General features: G+C 41.6%; 1 protein-coding gene across 1 annotated transcript in view; it reads left to right on the forward strand.

Annotated features, from left to right (window-relative positions):
• Nucleotides 1–19,592, forward strand: part of ELAVL1 (ELAV like RNA binding protein 1) — a 140,547-nt gene extending 120,955 nt beyond the window's left edge. Inside the window, exon 6 of the mRNA XM_089694312.1 lies at nucleotides 17,938–19,592. Within this exon, the coding sequence (XP_089550438.1) occupies nucleotides 17,938–18,262 (325 nt within the window). The 3' untranslated portion in view covers nucleotides 18,263–19,592. The remainder of the gene's footprint in view (nucleotides 1–17,937) is intronic.
• Nucleotides 19,593–20,468: the final 876 nt, after the last annotated feature.

Below are 20,468 nucleotides of genomic sequence, written 5' to 3' on the forward strand. Positions count from 1 at the left end.
GGAAGAGATGGCACCAGGATGCACTATAGGAAGAAGGAAAGCCAGTGGAGCCAGTAATCTGCTAGTGACATCTTGGTGCCAGATACCACAGCATACATTAAGAGGTCTAGTGAAGTCTATTCATCATTGGGTCATGGCAGTTTTGGCAGCAATAGGTGGACTTGCTCAGTATTAGTTGGGTGGTCATAATGTTATGGCTGTGTATACTTATATCAGTGTAATACTTAAAATGTATCACTTTATTTTGAACAAATGTTTAATACAAAAAGTATTAAAATCACCTGACAGCTCCTTGCTCATATCTCCATATAATGCCATCTTAAAGTCATATTGCAGAGTTCTTCAAAGAATCGTGTTACAGTAATTGCTTTATGGGATACCAACATAAATGTTGTACATGGCAATAGTAGTGAGAGACTCGATTAGCCATAAATCTGTATTATGTTTGCATGGACTCCACTTTTTCGGGTCTAATCTATAAATGATCAGTCTGAAATAGACAAACAATGTACGGTAAATATAAACTTCAATAGTCTTAATAGATGACCACAGATACTTAAATTGATCAAGTATGTTCAGTGATCTCACAGTCATAGTGGCATCCACCCAACCGAAAAACAGAAGTCTCTGGGGGAGTATGGGGGAAACTATTACATCCTGCTAGTATTAGTATGTAAAGGTAATTTCCAGTCACGCATATTAGATCAGAGTTGTGATTTTATATATATTAACCCCCTGCACAACAGCTATACAGTATATAAAGGGGGTGCTAGTTCATACAGATGCTTGTTGAATAGAACAGGGACCTGGAAAATATGTTTCTCTACATAATCTGCCTTACTGAATTAACCATGTAGTTTTCCCTTGAAATTATTGGTCTAACTGAATAACTTGGATATCCATATGATACTGAAGATGTAAAGTAAATGTACATATACAGTGCTCAGCATAAATGAGTACACTCCTTTTTGAAAGGTAAGATTTTTAATCAATGTCTCAACGAACACAAGATTTCACACGCACAGTTTGCAACATTTCGACAAAACCGAGTTTTATAGAACATTTGTTTAGCTCATTACGTGAAAGTAAGGTTAATAATATAACTTAGATTACAAAATCTTAATTTTTACACAAATTAGTTGATGCAGAAATGAATACACCCTACAACAAAACTACTACATGTAGTATTTTGTATGACCTCCGTGATTTGTAAGGACAGCACCAAGTCTTCTAGGCTTGGAATGAACAAGTTGGCGACATATTGTAACATCTGTCTTTTTCCATTCTTCGAGAAAGGCATCTTTAAATCCTCATTATTTATTTATTTCAGGTACTTGTATAGCACCGTCAATTTATGCAGCGCTTTACATACAGTTGTGTTCAAAATAATAGCAGTCAGACATCACTAACCTGATCAATCACTGTGTTTGGTAGAAATGATATTTCTACATGGCAAATAATTTACTAGCAGGTGTAGTAGAGTAATAGAAATCCAACAGACCCAACAGTCATGACGTGCATGCTGCTGATTCTGTGTAATTGAATCACTAATTGAAAGGGGCATGTTCAAAATAATAGCAGTGTTGAGTTCTATTAGTGAGGTAATTCATTCTTTGAAAAACAGGTGGCAATTATTGCTCTTATTTAAGGAAGGAAGGCAGAAAATGTTGTACATGCTGGTTACAGTGCATTTCTCTCTGAATTCTGAGGAAAATGGGTCGTTCCAGACATTGTTCAGAAGAACAGAGTACCTTGATTAAAAAGTTGATTGGAGAGGGAAAAACATATAAAGAAGTGCAGAAAATGATAGGCTGCTCAGCTAAAATGATCGCAAATGCTTTAAAATGGCAACCAAAACCTGAAAGACGTGGAAGAAAGTAAAAAACTACCATTCGAATGGATAGAAGAATAGCCAAAATGGCAAGGACTCAGCCAACAATCAGCTCCAGGAAGATCAAAGAAGGTCTTAAGTTACCTGTGAGTACTGTTACAATTAGAAGACGCCTATGTGAAGCCAAGCTATCTGCAAGAAGCCCCCGCAAAGTCCCACTGTTGAAAAAAAGACATGTGCTGAAGAGGTTACAATTTGCCAAAGAGCACATTGACTGGCCTAAAGAGAAATGGCGCAACATTTTGTGGACTGATGAAAGATTGTTCTTTTTGGGTCTAGTGGCCGGAGACAGTTTGTCAGACGACCCCCAAACACTGAATTCAAGCCACAGTACACTGTGAAGACAGTGAAGCATGGTTGTGCAAGCATCATGATATGGGGATGTTTCTCATACTACGGTGTTGGGCCTATTTATCGCATACCAGGGATCATGGATCAGTTTGAATACATCAGAATACTTGAAGAGGTCATGCTGCCTTATGCTGAAGAGGAAATGCCCTTGAAATGGGTGTTCCAACAAGACAACGACCCCAAACACACCAGTAAACATGCAACATCTTGGTTCCAGACCAACAAGATTGATATTATGGAGTGGCCAGCCCAATCCCCGGATCCGAATCCACTAGAAAACTTGTGGGGTGACATCAAAAATGCAGTTTCTGAGGCAAAACCAAGAAATAGAAAAGAACTGTGGAATGTAGTCCAATCATCTTGGGCTGGAATACCTGTTCACAGGTGCCAGAAGTTGGTTGACTCCATGCAACACAGATGTACAGCAGTTCTCAGAAACTGGTTATACAACTAAATATTAATTAAGTGATTCAAAGGAAAGCAAAATCTTCAAACATTTTTCAGTTTATATAGTGAATGTTTAAGTTTGTAAAGAAGAATACAAACGCTGCTGTTTTTTTTGAACAGTCTAATATTCACTTTTCTTAATTTTTTTTTAGAGGAACAACACAAATTTGATATATTTTTCTTCATGTTTTGATTTGGAATAGAATCTGTAGTGTTCCCAATGCATTTGTGTGTATGGAAATAAAAGCTATTAGAAGGATTTTGAGCTTTATTCACTTTTTTCAACACACTATTATTTTGAACACAACTGTATATATTGTACATTCACATCAGTCCCTAACCCTCAAGGGGCGTACAATCTAAGGTCCCTAACTCACATTCATATACAAGGGCCAATTTAGACAGGATCCAATTAACCTACCAGCATGTCTTTGCAGTGTGGGAGGAAACCCACGCAGGCACAGGGAGAACATGCAAACGTCAGGCAGGAGGTGCCATGGCTGGGATTCGAACCAACGACCCTAGTACTGCCAGGCGGAAGTGCTAACCATTTAGCCACTGTGCTCATGCACACTAGATGTTTTTACAGCTGCTGTTTTTGGCTTTTGACATTTTTTTTTTTCTGCAGCCAGTAAACTCCCCTGCATGTTACCCAATGTGTCCATGCGCACACAGACTGTAATCAACATTTTTTGGCTGGAAACAAAAACCCCAGAACTAGTGGGATTCTAGAGGAGTTTTGTTTTAGCTGTAAATCGCGGCAACCAGCGGTTCTGGAATTTTTTTGACCAAAAAAACTCTAAAACGTGGCAAAATTCTAATACAGAAATGCTGGAAAACTCACGCCCAGTGTGCATGGAGCCTTAGAGCCTCTTTTAGAGCCTGGAAGCTGGATGGAGAGTGATACCCAACTTGTCTCTTCAGAATTCCCCAGAGGTGTTCAACTGGGTTCAGATCAGGAGACATACTTTAACCACTGAATCACTTCCACCCTGTTGTTCTTCAGAAATGCAACAGTGGCCTTAGATGTGTGTTTGGGATCATTGTCATGTTGGAAAAGTGTGCGATGACCAAGGGCACAGGGTGATGTTAACATCTTCTCTTTTAATATAGAATTATACATCTGTGTACTGCATCAATCCATTAATGAAATGCAGCTCCCCACCACCAGCAATACTCATGCAGTCCCACAGAAGGACACTGCCACCACCATGTTTCACTGTAGGCACCATGCATTTTTCTTTTGTATTCCTCACCCTTACAATGCCATACAGTTTTGAAGCTATCAGTTCCAAAAACATTTTTCTCGGTCTGATCACTTCAGAGTAGAGTCCCAGTAATTGTCTTCTTTTTTCAGCATGGGCCCTGACAAATTCTAGGCGGGCTTTTTTGTGCATGAGCTTTAGGAGAGGCATTCTTCGTGGACGACACCCATGTATGCCATTCATCTCCAGTGTACGCCGTATTGTGTCCCCGGAAACAGTCACCCCAGTTCGGCTTTCTACTTCATTCGCTAACTGCACTGAACTTGCATGCGGATTTTCTAAAACCCTTCTCATCAGAAGACGCTCTTGTCAAGGTGTTAACTTCTATTGATAGCCTGGACATCTCTGTGAGATGGTTGCAGTTCAATCTTTGTTAAATTTTTGTATCACTTTTGCTACAGTATTCTGCCTGATAAGTAAAGCTTTACTGATCTTCTTGTAGCCTTCACCTTTCTTGTGTAAATAAATTTTCTTTCTCAGGCCTTGTGACAGTTCTCTTCTATGTGGTGCCATTGCCAACAGCATGAAATTGGAAGGCGTTTTCTTTAAGTAGCGCCCTTTTATATTCAGCTGTCAGCTGGATACCTGCTTAATGAATAATTAGACTGCCCTGTAGTGGATTTCTTGTTAATTTTGATTATTAGGATAATTAGGCTTCTAAGACTTGATTGGGGTGTATTCATTTTTCCAACATGGCCTTGAATGAATTTGCTAGGTAAAATACTTTTTTGTGTGTGCAAATTAACAAATCTGCTTTGCAATCAATGGTGCACATTTGTGGGAGTATTTTGTAGTATAGTGTCCCATAGAAAATGTTGATTCTGAAAGGAAAGCAAAGGTTTTCTGACAAATTCTCATTTATGCTGAGCACTATATATATATATATATATATATATATATACAAGGATTGCCTGTCTCACAGCATCTCCATCACAACTCTATTAGGCCCTTTCAAATATTACCAAATGTGGTGTTAAGAAGTTGTTGTTGTGCATGTTTCTCCCTTAAGTGGTTCCCACCAGGCCAATAGTAGATTGGTGGCTAGGTAGGCCTTTTGTCCCTCCGAGTGGTCGTCCTATGACTTGCGTGGTGATTGGTGCTGAACTGTGTCCCTCAAACACAGTGCATCACCGATCAGGGTAAAGAGCCGTTGACGTTAGCTCTTTTACCATGTTCTCAGCTGTGTCCAATCACAGCTGATCACATGTAAACAAATGCTGGTTATCAGCATTTTCTTTCCTCAGCGCTGTGACTCAGGAAAGGAAAGCCGATAACCGACTTCCTATGACAGGGGACATTTGCACTAATAAGTAGGGCTCTGATCATCAGTGCCCTGATTAACAGTGCAGCTGCATCAGTGTCCCTCAGTGCAGCCTCATCAGTGACTAAGAAAAATGACTTATTTGCAATTTTTTATAACAAACGAAGAAAAGGTTTTTGTTTGGTCTTTTTTTTCGTTCAGCAAAAACTAAAAAAACCCAGTGGTGATTAAATACCACCAAAAGAAAGCTGTATTTGTTTTAAAAATGATACAAATTTCATTTAGGTGCAGGGTTGCATGACCACACAATTGTCATTTAAAGTGTGATAGTTCTGAAAACTGGCATGGTGAAAAAGGGGTTGAAAGAGCCTAGTATTGAAGTGGTTAAATACTCTTCTCTCCATCCTCCAGCCACTACCGATCTACTTGCACAGCATAGGCACGCTGATGTTGGCACACTGCAGGACAGCGGCTGCATCACGTTTTACAGGTGTTCTGCCCACCTTCCTCCCAACACACACTCGCTTGTCACCAACCATGGTAAGCGGTGTGCCAGTAGAGGAAATAGGTGGAACAGGGTTGGAACACCTACTCCAAATCACATTAGAAGTTTTGGCGTGATGGTTCCAAATTCCAAGGGACCAACAGTGCAGTGGGTACAGCAATTGCATGACCGCGCAATTGTCCTTTATCCTCTGTTCACATCTGTGTGGGTGGTGCCGCTGTGGGACCCACACAAATACCTGCAGCCGCACCACCCACACAAAGGAATGTGGGACCCACGGGAGGTTGTCATTAATTGCAATGGCATGCCACCCGCACTGGAAATTGCAACCGTAGTGGAACACCTGTTCCCTTGCAGGCTGCGATTTCCCAAGTAGTGCAGGGACTTCTTGCCTGAATGTATCGGGGCACATGAGTCCATTTAAATGAATGGGCTCCTGTGCCTGCAGAAATCGCGGCCTGCACAGTTGCACAGAATTGAACCAGGGCTTAAAGTGTGACAGCTCTGAAAGTTGAATATTGGCCTGGGCAGGAAGGGGGCAAAAGCTTACTTTTTAGCTTGCTCCTAGATTCAAAGCAAATTTGTGAAGCCCTGATGTAACCCATAAATTGCTAAAGTGGTGTAACCACATGTTAACACTAAACATTCGAGAATGAATGTCTTCATGTTGGCATTCTATCCATTGGAGCATTTTGCAGCTTAGAGACTCGCCAGAGAGGTATTACTTTGATACATCTGGCCAGTTTAACCATGTATTGCAATTTATCTGAACGAAAAATCCCTGTTTTTGTGAATTTTGCTAGAAAGGATATATAGCAGCATGCAGAGGGTTCTTTCAGAATTTTTAGCGTTAACATGTGGTGTGTCAGTTGTGAAAGAGTGTATCTGCCTCATAAGATTTCGTGGGCATGGCTTGGCACATGGTGCTGCATTAGAAGGGCTCTGTGAGACCCTCAGCCTCACTGTCTACTCTCTGGTCTCCCGTACACAAGACAAGGGCAAACTGGCAAAGTTCTTAGGGCCTTGCTCATCAACCGTTATCGGAAACCAAAGCATTTCAAAGATCTTCAAACTCGCCAGCCTCACGTGAACTGCAGCGGGACTCTAGGCAAAATGGGTCTGACACACAGAGAAGTCCTCAGTGAGGAGTCGCAATCAGCCTCGGATCAGATGGTAAGAGACACTGACATGCTGGATCACCCGTTTACCTTTGCCGACATGACTACTGTAGCTGCCAATATTAAAAATGCCTTCTCTTCAGCCATCACTGAGCGTAAGGCCAATTTACTGCCGCTTTCAGTGAAGATGGCCTCCAAAGAAAGAGCAGATATCTGGAGGGACAGAGCTATATCTCGGCTAGAATGCAAGTGTACAATCCAAACGCACACGTTCCTGCGTTAAAAATGGCTGTGTGTATAAGTGGGTGCTGCAGCGACCGTCGGCTGGAACCGAACAAAATGAGCAAGGGAAAATGTCACCAGCACACCGAGGATCACCAATATGGGTCCAAAGGTTTTAATGAACAATCACATAGTTACAGCAAGGCAACGTTTCGGAGTCTCGCAGGACCCCTTCATCAGGCATGTGACAAATTGTGATAGAAACTGGAGAACTATTTAAGAAAACCATTCACCAATCAGAGTGAAGTGAAATGAGCTTGGCCCCGCCCCATGATGTCATGTTCCCTCCAAAAATGTATTCAAATTAATGTAAACAGATACATTACAAACTGCGAAAAAAATAAAACAATAATCAGATGTGCATAAACTGCATTCTTGGGTATATAAACATTGTGGTCACATGTGTATCACGGTACTCCCCGGATCGTAATAAAGTGTCAGCTGAAAGCAGCGCTGGATTCTGGAAACAACGACCAGCAGCATATATATCCCTGACAGAAGATAAAGACTGTTGCCTAGTGATGTGGGGGGGGGGGTCTCCGATTTCCAAGTGAGCTGCAATTGGGACACACCGACAGTGGTCCTATTAGTGCATCGGCCGAGTTTCATAGCGACGCATGTCACATGCATGCACCATGTGAGTTTACTTCTCACGCATGTGCTCAAAGACATTCCTGCACTGGCCGCCATGATCATGGAAACCCATGACATTGGCGCTAGGAAGGACATGGCGGAGGCAAGTCACCGGCATCATAGAAGCACATGGCGCCGATGCCACACAAGCCAATCGGTGGGCGGGGTTGCAGAGATGAGCTGTGAAGAAAAAAGAACAGAAAGGAAACAGATTGAGGGCTAGTTCACACCACATGCGTTTTAGTTACTTTTCATCTGCATCCAAAGATAAAGTAGTATACTGTACATGGTTGTCAGTGTCATAGTTCACATCTGTGCTCGTAGTTTTCTTAAATAGTTCTCCAGTTTCTATGACAATTTGGGGGGGGAGGAATAACATACAAATTCCCTTTTGCGTGCTCAATGCCACTTATAATGGGTAACAGTTCTTCCTAAGGACACCTGATGATTTGCACTTGTTTTGTGAAAACCTTCAATAACCTCAGGTGGACTTTCCTGAGTAGTATCAAGAATTCCTATTGCCCCCTCTGGCTCAAAGCCCGCCTCACAAACCACAATCTTCCCCAGCAAAACCACCATCAAAAAGGGGAGCTATACCAAGCATCATGGGACAGGTCCCAGTCGCTATCTCCCTAATTCCAAACAATCCAGGTCTCGTGAGCATACCTGGTTTTACTGCAAACTCTTATTCAGCTTTTCTTTTTTTTTTTTCCTTTTTTGATTTTCTCTGTGTTGACTGACTATGAACTGCTTAAGAGCTTTTTGTGAAAGGTTATCCTTGTTTTGCAAGCTATTTACAGTGTAACTGCTGCTGGGCTACCTTTACTGGCAACTGGGCAGGATCTTGCCTTGCTGTTGATTGACCCTTGAGCGCCTTAATGACAGTTGCTATGCAATGTTATGGAGCACATGTGTACTATGCTTCAGATCAGTCTGGTGCCACAGGCTTTATATTGGACATCTATCATGTCCAATATAAAACCTGTGGCACCAGACTGATCCGATATTGGACATAAGTTAATCAGCTTCTAAAATGAACATATGCTACCTCTGCTTTCTGTGATACTGGCCAATAGATTCTCCGTGACAGAGGGACACCAGTGAAGTTCTGTTTTTTTTTTAGGGCTTCAGATGTTGTTGGTTTTTTTTTCTACAGCCACTAAGCTCTCCAGCATCTTATCCTATGTGTCCATGCGCACACAGGCTTTTATCAGCTTTTTTTTTTTTGGCAGAAGCGTTTTCAGAAAAAAAAACCCAGAACTACTGAGTTTGAAGAGTTTTTTTCAGTTGTAAAAATGCTTTAATGCTGAAACACACGGATATCTGGCGGTTATGAGCCTCAAGCTTTTGTAGGGGTATAGTTTTACTAGAAAAAAAAAATACACAACTTTAAAAATGCTGAAAAACACTTGTGTAAAAACCTGACAAAACTTGCGTTTTAAACACAGCATTCTACAGCTAACGCAACTGGTAGTTTTATAACGTCCAGTTTGCATGAGGCCTAAATATTCTTGGCTGCTTTTGTGCTAGCATTTTGATAGAACTGTGGCTGCTGCATATATATGCATCAATTTGTTTGCCTGCAGATAAGCTTCAAAGTATTTACCTAGGAAACATTTATCTCAATTTATTGAATTTACATTAGAGCCACATTGGTTGAGACTGTGGGTTCCTTATATTGCCTTTCTAGGAATTTAAATTGTGTGCTGTAATTTATTTCACATACAGTTTCTCCCATTTCCCCTTACCAGTGGGATTTGTTATTTTTTTACCTGCATTAAACATATACCCACCTTTCTGTTATACCTCTTGATATTAGATTTCGGAGGTCAAATTTCAATCTCTTAACTGTTATAACCTTGAGGGGAGTCTTTTTGTTTTCTAAAGATTTAGTGCTTCTTTTTTGAGCATGCTAGTGATCATATACTCATAGATATCCTGTGTTAAAACTCCAGAACATGGCATACTCCTCCATGAGGTGAAGTCCCACTCTAATTTAGATACACATAATATAACTGGATACTAACATTTATAGGTAAAGTTGATCCAGGGAATATCCGATTGCCTCTCGGGGGATCAGAAAGGTTTTTTTTTTCCTTCCCTGTAGGAGCAAATTGCATCATGCTTTGCTGGATTTTTTCCTTCTTCTGGATCAGCTGTGGGTGTAGGATTATATATATATATATATATATATATATATATATATATCATATGATGTATATATATATACACACACAGTTGTGTTCAAAATAATAGCAGTCAGACATCACCTGATCAATCACTGTTTTTGATAGAAATGATATTTCTACATGGCAAATAATTTACTAGCAGGTGTAGTAGAGTAATAGAAAACCAACAGACCGAACAGTCATGACATGCATGCTGCGTATTCTGTGTAATTGAATCACTAATTGAAAGGGGCATGTTCAAAATAATAGCAGTGTGGAGTTCTATTAGTGAGGTCATTCATTCTTTGAAAAACAGGTGGCAATTATTGCCCTTATTTAAGGAAGGAAGGCAGCAAATGTACATGCTGGTTACAGTGCATTTCTCTCTGAAATTCTGAGGAAACTGGGTCGTTCTAGACATTGTTCAGAAGAACAGCGTACCTTGATTAAAAAGTTGATTGGAGAGGGGAAAACATATAAAGAAGTTCAGAAAATGATAGGCTGCTCAGCTAAAATGATCGCAAATGCTTTAAAATGGCAACCAAAATCTGAAAGACGTGGAAGAAAGCGAAAAACTACCATTCGAATGGATAGAATAGCCAAAATGGCAAAGACTCAGCCAACAATCAGCTCCAGGAAGATCAAAGAAGGCCTAAAGTTACCTGTGAGTACTGTTACAATTAGAAGACGCCTATGTGAAGCCAAGCTATCTGCAAGAAGCCCCCGCAAAGTCCCACTGTTGAAAAAAAGACATGCTGAAGAGGTTACAATTTGCCAAAGAGCACATTGACTGGCCTAAAGAGAAATGGCGCAACATTTTGTGGACTGATGAAAGTAAGATTGTTCTTTTTGGGTCTAGTGGCCGGAGACAGTTTGTCAGACGACCCCCAAACACTGAATTCAAGCCACAGTACACCGTGAAGACAGTGAAGCATGGTTGCGCAAGCATCATGATATGGGGATGTTTCTCATACTACGGTGTTGGGCCTATTTATCGCATACCAGGGATCATGGATCAGTTTGAATACATCAGAATACTGGAAGAGGTTATGCTGAAGAGGAAATGCCCTTGAAATGGGTGTTCCAACAAGACAACGACCCCAAACACACCAGTAAACGTGCAACATCTTGGTTCCAGACCAGCAAGATTGATGTTATGGAGTGGCCAGCCCAATCCCCGGATCTTAATCCAATAGAAAACTTGTGGGATGACATCAAAAATGCAGTTTCTGAGGCAAAACCAAGAAATAGAGAAGAACTGTGGAATGTAGTCCAATCATCCTGGGCTAGAATTCCTGTTCACAGGTGCTAGAAGTTGGTTGACTCCATGCAACACAGATGTACAGCAGTTCTCAGAAACAGTGCTTATACAACTAAATATTTATTAAGTGATTCAAAGGAAAGCAAAATCTTCAAACATTTTTCAGTTTATATAGTGAATGCTTGAGTTTGTAAAGAAGAATACAAACACTGCTATTTTTTTGAACAGTCTAATCACTTTTCTTCAATTTTTTTTTATAGGAACAACACAAATTTGGTATATATGTGTATATATAATTTATTTATTTTTTTGAACTAGATGGACTTTTGTCTTTTTTCAGCCAGACTAACATGTAACTGTATTTTCCCATAATATCAAGGGGGTTGAATATCCCGGAAAAAATTGCCTTTCTCAAATCATCTTCCAGGACAGCACACCTGCGAGATGACTAGCTCCACCTGACAGGACACACATCAAAAAAGTAGAGTTTAAATTCCCCGCCCTTCTCCTCACAGTTTTTGATTGTGTTTCCCTGTAAAGTGATACATTTGTTTTTTTGTTTTTTTTTCTCTGACCTGAAGCCTGGGGCTGGAAGGTCCCCCCTGGGGGGTTAAACAGCAAGGCTGGGGAGGGTCGTACTGTTGTAGCCGGGGCACTCGCCCACTCCAGGGGTTCCCTAAGTGCAGGATTTCCCGGTCACGGGACTAGAACCTCACAATTTGTCTCTGCTCAGCAGGGGGGCCAGGCCGAGAGAAGACTGAGTGGCAAAGCCACATCACCAGGGAGGCATCCTGCTGAGCGCAGGTAGTATAAGACGGCGGCAGGAGCCAGGAAGGCACTCGGTGCATGTGCAGATGGGGCGGATCAGTCCTTGCTAGGGCTGAGCACCAATGTGCATTTCCGGGAGCAGCCGAGACCAAGCCTCATTCTTCGTTTGACTGCTGGTGGGGGCGGAGTTTCCGTCTTAAAGATGATGGATGCGACCGTTGTTTGTCGCCATGTGGCCACTGAATCTGCCTTCAGAAGTAGAACCAGGCAATAAGAGGTCCAATTACCCAGTGGAGGTGGCGCTGATCCGGGAGGTCCCTTTGTATCGTGAAGGGAGACAAACAATTGGTGGCTGCAGCCAGTGAGAGAACCACGGGGTGTGAGTCTGTCCCGTCTGATGGGGGGGTGGAAAAGGGGGGAAAGTTAACCTTACCCACTCCCCTGTAGGTGTAACTATGGGTGTAGGGAGTCCTGTTAACTGGGAGTCTTGTTTATTTTGTTGTTTTCCCAGAATAAACTGGAACTTCCTAAGAACGTGGTCACAAGTCCCGCAAGACCATGTCAGGCCTTTTTGTTATAGGTGTATCCTCAAGTTATCGGGAAAAGAGACCTCTGCAGTTATGAAGGTTTTTTTGTCGGTGCAGACTGAGATGCTGGCCACCTTTTTAAGACAGCCCTGGCATCCAGGCAGGAGGCGGACACACTTTCCTCTCGGGGATGGTTCATCTTCCCAAGAAGAAATTTTGACTAAGGCAATGAGGGAGTCTAGGGCCCTCTTCTTCCCAGCTTACTGACGAAGACTTGGAGGAGGCCGGGGGCTCGGACAAAAGCTCCCTAGAAGATGTGGGGGACCTGGATAGGGCTAGCTAGGTTAATGAGGAATCCAAGCCAGGTAGACACTCGTTTTTGGTGAAGGATATGCAGGGTCTCCTGAGAGCTATCTATGCCTCTGAAGACATCTCAGAACCTCCTACTCTGATTTCAGTCCAGGACAAAATGTACAGGGGGTTGGTGAGGCCGCAGTCAAAAGTGTTGCCTGTGCATCAGGCTCAGAGATATTATTTTGAGAGAATGGAAGGATCCTGAGAGGGAGGTTTGAAACTCAAAACCTGGAAACGGCGTTATCTTTTTGGGGTGGAAGCAGAGGAAAAGTTCTTAAAATATCCCAATTTGGACGCTGCTCTGTCGTATGTCTCTCAAAAATCAGACCTGTCCTTTGAGGACTCTGGTAATATTATAGACCAGATGGACAGGAGGTCAGAGACGCTCTTGCGTAGAGCCTAGAATTCCAATGCAGCCAGATTCCTCCTCCAGTGGGAGAGGATTCTGGGGAGTCCGTACTTCCTGCAGTTGTTGAGGGAGGGGTATAGATTGGTGTTTCTCATTCCCCCTCAGTCTTTTCTTTTAACATCTTCCCAGGGACAAGCAGAGGGTGGAGGGTCTCCTGGGAAGGGTCAGAGAGCTAACGGAACAGGAAGTAATTGTCCCGGTCCCAGTGGATCAGCTTTGCCAGGGGTTTTATTCTCACATTTTTGTGGTTCCAAAACCCTGGGGAAAATTTCATGTGATCATAAATCTACGAAGGTTAAATGGGTTCCTGCAGTACAAAAAGTTTTGCATGAAACGTATCTACAGTGTACAGAAACATCTGCTCAAGGGTGTGTTTATGGCCTCTGGATCTCAGGGACGCCTACCTCCACGTTCCCATTGCTCTGAAACATCAAGCCTTCTTGCTTTTCGCCATCCTCAAAAAGCAAGGGATCAAGCATTGGCAGTTTCAAGCCCTTCCTTTTGTGCTGACAAGCAGTCTGAGAATATTTACCAAAGTTTTGGCCAAGGTGGTTGCTCATCTTCACCTCCAGGGAGTCTCTTTAATGCCATACCTGGATGACCTGTTGATTTACAGCCACTCACATCAGCATGTTTTGAGAGACCTGGAGAATGTAATCTACACCTTGGAGTCTTTGTAGTGGATTGTCAATCGAGAAAAGTCCTTGTTGATTCCATCCCAGACCAAGTTGTTCCTAGGTTATGTAATGGACTCCAGAATCCAGAATCTCTTTTTACCCCAAGAAAAAAGCAAAAAAATTGTGGGAGCGGTTTCTGGGTTTGTGGGATTACCAGAATGTTCCAGGAGACACATCATGAAAGTTTTACGGCACATGACAGCCTGTGTTCCGGCCGGGCTCAGTTACATTCCAGGGAACTGCCGTTCTTCCTCCTCTCCTCCTGGGACAGGAAGAGGGAATCTCTGGACAGGAGAAGGCTTCCCTCTCGGAGCGCGTAGGACCTTCACTGGGATGGTGGCTCAGGCTAGAGAATCTGGCGGAAGAACTACCTTGGGCGCAACAAGACCCGGTCAGGGTGACCACCGGCGTAAGCGCTTGGGGCTGGGGGGCCCACCTAGAGGACCGGCAAGCCCAGGGGTCATGGAAGCCGCACTTGAGAGGGACCTCCTTCAATTACAGGGAGCTTCTGGCCGTGGGTCAGGCTCTGAAGGCTTTCAGGGAAAGAAGTCCACATTCTGTCAGAAAATATATCGACAGTAGCATACCTGAATCATCGGGAGCACCAGATCCCAGAAGCTCCTGGACCTTGCTCAGGAGGTTCTGGGATGGGCAGAGAGCAGGGTTCCTTCTGTGTCGGCGGTCCACATAAAGGGGTCTGCCAACACAGATGCAGATTTTCTCACACGGCAGCTGATTCACCAAGGTGAATGGGAACTGAATGCCAAGGTCTTTTTGCAGTCAGGTTTTTGGCAGGCCAGAAATAGATCTTTTTGCTTGCAGGAGGAACAGAAAGGTGGGGCGTTATTTTTCCCTGACCCGGGAGCAGGAATCCAAGGGGGTGGACGCACTTTCTCAAGATTGAGACTTCGGTCTGGCATATGTATTGACGAAGACTAGGATGCCATTAAAGTTCATGTGTGTGTAAAGACAGGCGTCCCAATACTTTTGGCAATATAGTGTACCTCCAAATACGTAATTATTTTTCTACACATACAGGGAAAAGCAGCTAACACCCTTTAAATCATTTTGCTTAAAGGGTACTGTAACTGACAAAACTACTTCACGAGGCTATACTGGCTGCAACACTCATGCACTATGGAAGCAAATAGATTTAGAACACTATGGAAAACCGCCCTTCAAATCTAATTCTCAGACACACAGTGGGAAACTGCATGCACTTTAGCCCAAAAATGCTCAATAAGCACATTCTTGCAGGAAACTTTCTACAGACGTCTTACACATTGGTATGCAATGCCAACCAAACCCAAGAAGTTATTCCTCAGACCTGTGTTGGAGATGTGAACGAGAAAGGGGTATATGATGTAGATGTGGTGTGACTGCCCCCTGATAGCTCCCTTATGGCAAAAAGTTTGTGAGCTGATAATTCACATAATGGACACTTAAGATTTTGCCTATGCTTGCATGTTGCCTATTATACATTTCTAATTATTCCCTGGAGGGTTACAAACAACCTTTTTCTAAACATTTATTGAAGGCCAATAAAGCTTTAATCCCAAGACACTGGAAAACTTCTTACACTCCCACCAATCCAAGAATAGACTAGTACCACTGATAGTATTTATGATATGGAAGAGAGGTTAGCTTTGGCCAAAGAGTTGACTGTTTAATTTCATAAAACCTGGACAGCGTGGTTTTTGTTAAATACTCCCAAGGATTATGATATCTTATGTACAGATATGTACAGATTGATTAAACATCAAGCTGGTTCAGGAAGCTTATGAGAACCAATTGGATGGTTCCATTAAAATGGTTCTAAAGGCTCAAGGTTGTTTACCTTACTTTTTCCATGAATTCTTCTATTCATGAAGGTAACAAAAACCTTCTCTGTGCAGCAGCCCCCTCAGCCCCTCCTAATACCTAAGCCCCATATCGATCCAGCAATGTGCACTGGTGTCTCGGCAATCCCGGGACTCCCTCTCCTCATTGGCTGAGAGCTGCTGTCAATCAAAGCCAGCGAGCCAATGGGGGGGTTGAGTCGCAGTTCCTTGTGTGAATGGACACACAGAGCAGCAGATGTCCCCATAACAAGCTACTTGTGGTGGGGGCACCCGACAGGAGGGAGGGGCCAGGAGCGCCGGTGGGGGACCCGAGAAAAGGAGGATCCGGGCTGCTCTTTGCAAAACCACTGCACAGAGCTGGTAAGTATAACATGTTTGTTATTTAAAAAAATAAAGTGAGCCTTTAGAATCACTTTATTTTTTTTTTGTTTTGTAGGCAGAAAAGTGGTACCCACTTTCCTACGTTCAGTACTTTTTTTCTTTTTTTATCTCTTCTTGTTTCTTTTCTCTTTTTCTGCAATATGGTCTTATTACTGAACAAATCCAGTACCTTTATGGCTGGCTTGGGCTACGGGCAAGTCTGTTAACTGAAATTGCCTTCTTTTGAACCAAATAAAGCATTTAATAGATATTGTATAGGGCATTGAAGCTACCTAAGCCTAAATTTAAGATGGTAATATGTTATTTGGAAATTTTCTGTTGTAGCTAATTTTTGCATTGACAAGACATGGGCATTGTATCTCCTGTGACTGTATACTATGTTACTTTCAATAAAAAAATGTATTGTGAATAAAAAGAAAATTTGCAGTTCATGAGATAAATAAGCGGCTGTGAAAGGTCTGTAGCAGGATGCAGTGGGTTATGCACTGCCATACCTTGTTCCCCACCTGGGGTATAATTTATTGTCCATGGGTTAATTCGTTTTGGAAAGGATGCAGGCAAGACTGTGATAAACTGTGCAGGTCTGAAGTAGACTCAGTGTGGTCTCTCTGCTAGCCAGGAGACTTACTCATTTTTTTTTTTTCTGTTGAATTTTGTTTTTTACTGCAATTAGTACCCCTACAAGGGAACCTCTTGTTTTGGGTTGTGTTTTGTTACAACTCTAACCATAAACACAGGAAGGAAGCTCTTAAAGCAGTGTTCCACTCAAAAGTGAAGCTCCTCTTGTTTTCCCCCTCCACTGCCATATTTGGCACCTTTTGGGGTGGAGGTGGGAGCGGAAAACTGTTTTTGACAGGTACCCACTCCCACTTCAGCTTAGTTCGTTGTGGTGAAGTGAGCCTGAAGTTTGGCACCCCTCCTTCCTCCTGCAGTCTCCTGGGGACCTTCACAGGTACCAGAAGACTGCCAGACCAAGCAGAATGCGCAGCGGGCACCCAGCTGTGAAGCCGCAATCTGTCACAGCCTGGCGCCCACAGTTGTGATGCTGGTGCCGGGGAGAGAAGAGGCAGAGAAGGGACTGCACGGGTGAGCACATCGCTGGACCCTGGGACAGGTGAGTGTGTGTTTATTAAAAGTCAGCAGCTACAGTTTTTGTAGCTGCTGACTTTTAATAAACACATAACTGTCTGGAGCTCCGCTTTAAACCTACTTGACGCTTGAATTACCTCTTTAGTACCTGATGATTTATTGGTTTTGAGCACAGGTATATTTTAATTCTACTGCAGTTTGTTACAAGGGTCCCTTGTAGCAAGGGACATCAGTAGCTGACTATTATATGGGTGATCAACAAGGGGTCCTTTATAACAAACTGCTAACATTTAAATGTAGATCCTGATGTGAATAATTTATTGTAAGTGATAGCTTTGTTTTGCCAGTGGCACTACAGTGACATACAAAAACATTAGGTTGATTATTAGGACTAGACTTCGGCTAGTAATAGAGTATTCTGAATCCAACCAGGAAATGAAGCAGGCAGGTAGTCTGACTTTCTGCAGCTTCTAATGTACACTGTGGGAATATTACATTGCATACTGACATCAGAATAAGCAATTTCAGTAAAGGATTGAGCCTGTGAAAGATGAAATGTAAGTCTGGATTTTGCTTTTAAACTTTAAAATAATTGAAAGCCCACAAAAATATAGTTTGCAAATGTAAAGATAATGTCTTCTCTTTGATCTGTTTATTTCTGCCTAAACCTTAAACTTTGGGTTTTTTTTTTTTTTTTTTTTTTTAATAGATTTTCACCCATGGGAGTTGATCATATGAGCAGTATATCTGGTGTGAATGTTGCTAGCAATGCTTCCTCTGGATGGTGCATCTTTATTTACAACCTTGGGCAAGATGCAGATGAAGGAATCCTCTGGCAGATGTTTGGTCCTTTTGGAGCAGTCACTAACGTGAAGGTTATCCGTGATTTTAACACCAACAAGTGCAAAGGTTTTGGTTTTGTGACCATGACAAACTATGAAGAAGCTGCCATGGCCATTGCAAGTCTTAATGGCTACCGTTTAGGGGACAAAACCTTGCAAGTTTCTTTCAAAACAAGCAAGTCCCACAAATAACTTGCTCTTAGATTTTGTATGAAATAGAGAAAATAAGATTGAAGTCGGGGGAAGACTTTTTTTTCTTTGTTAGTGTAAAACTCATTTTGCGCCAATTTTCACAAGTGTCTGTCTTAGTCTTAAAAAGGAAAAAAAGATTTTTTATACTCTGGGGATGCAACTTACATGTTCAAATGTTTGAGAGTTCCCAACATGTTAGACCAATTTTTAAGTTATTTTCTTTAAATATAAAAATAAAATATGGTTAGATAACATACCCTACTGATGGTGATAAAATTAAGCATGTGCTAACTTTAAAGACTTTCAGAAGGTTTGCTATGTGGGTTTATCTTTTCCAGATGCTGGAAACTTTTTAAACCAAGCTGTCACGTTGCCAGCTTAAATATCTGTGTATATATATATATATACAGTGCTTCTCTCCCCCTGTTATTGTTGTCTTTACTAAACAGTAACTGTTTACAGTTCAGGTTTCTGAAAATGGCGACATTAGTATCAGCATGTCTAATTTATCGTATATGCAGGGTCACTGTGGGGCATTCAATGACTTGTATTGTTATAGCTTATAGTTATTTTCCAGTTACTTTTGGAAATGTTTTTCCCTTTGTTTTTCAAAATTCTGTAGTTGGCATTTTGTAAGAATACAGCCACACATTTCAATTTATTTTTTATTGTGTTAGAAATAAAAATTCCTGTATACTTATACACCATCCATTTTTATATAAGTGATTTCCATCTTTCAGATCAAGTTTTTAAAGATATATTACTATGGTTTATTTGATTTGGTCCTTAAAAGTACATGAAAATTGCAGCTCCCTGTATAAGTTTTCCATACTTTTCCACAAACCCAACTGAATGGTAGGGAAGGACCAAAGAGTTATTTGAAAACTCCAGTCAGAGTTAGTATCTGAACTCAAGCAATGTTTCTTGTAGATACGTTTTCTTTTGTTCCATGTACACTGCATGGTACACTTTGTATTGGTACAGCATAAGTTAAGATACCATTTTTTTTCCAAGGAAGTTGGGTGGGTGGCTGTAAGTGTGAGATTAACTTCCTGCACAAGAGCATTTGTAAACATTTGAGCATTTAACTTTTTTGCATCCCTATTTGTGATTTTTTTTTTTCTTTGTAGAAATACATGACCACTTTGCAATATAACAAAATCTTTAATTTTAAAGTATTAACCTAATGATTTGATTCATAGTTAAGTAAAGTGAATTCCCTACCCAGAATTTATATGGACTGCCTTGAAATTTCTTGTTTTTGTTTTTTGTGTTTTGTTTTGTTTTATTTTGCATTTAAGACCATTAAATTTGATTTTCTTTTGCTCAACTTTTGTTTTTTTGGTTTTTTTTTGTTTTTGTTTTGTTTTTTTGGTTTATTTATTTTGCTTTATTATATTCTGCTCTTCTGGCAAGATGCTCTTGGAATCAGTGTTGAGCTAAATTCATGGGCTGCCTTTGATGGCCCCCTTCTTAAGGGGCAGCTGGTACTGTCAAATCGTCTTTTGAGGCATGGCTCCACCCTGAGTGCAGCTTACCTGAAGAAATACTTTGGCCATTAAGCAATTTTCACTATGAAACCTGGCTCAAAGCCATTCAACATTGCTTCAAAAAGGGTCCCTTCTGGGTCCTTACTGTCCTGCTCACTTGTTCCGTCTGCCCTATTCATTGCCATGGGCCAGCCAATTTCTTCTTCCTTCTGCTGTGTACGTCTCTCTTTATAGCAGAATTAAGAGGGTACAGAGCGAGGAAGTGTGGCTCCAGGTCATTGAAAATTGGCCTGGACATAGGTAAGTGTTTCTTCAGGTGGTCTGTCAGTCAAGTATACAGGTGAAACTCAAAAAATTAGAATATCATGCAAAAGTTCATTTATTTCAGTAATGCAACTTAAAAGGTGAAACTAATATACGAGATAGTCATTACATGCAAAGCAAGATAGCTCAAGCTGTGATTTGTCATAATTGTGATGCTTATGGCTTACAGCTCATGAAAACCCCAAATCCACAATCTCAGAAAATTAGAATATTGTGAAAAGGTGCAATATTCTCGGCTCAAAGTGTCCCACTCTAATCAGCTAATTAAGCCATAACACCTGCAAAGGGTTCCTGAGCCTTTAAATGGTCTCTGTCTGGTTCAGTAGGAATCACAATCATGGGAAAGACTGCTGACCTGACAGTTGTGAAGAAAACCATCATTGACACACTCC

Source organism: Staurois parvus, unplaced genomic scaffold, assembly GCF_062004578.1.
Source record: "Staurois parvus isolate SC_StPar_1 unplaced genomic scaffold, SC_StPar_1.0 ptg000659l, whole genome shotgun sequence".
In the NCBI taxonomy this organism is placed as follows: domain Eukaryota; kingdom Metazoa; phylum Chordata; class Amphibia; order Anura; family Ranidae; genus Staurois; species Staurois parvus.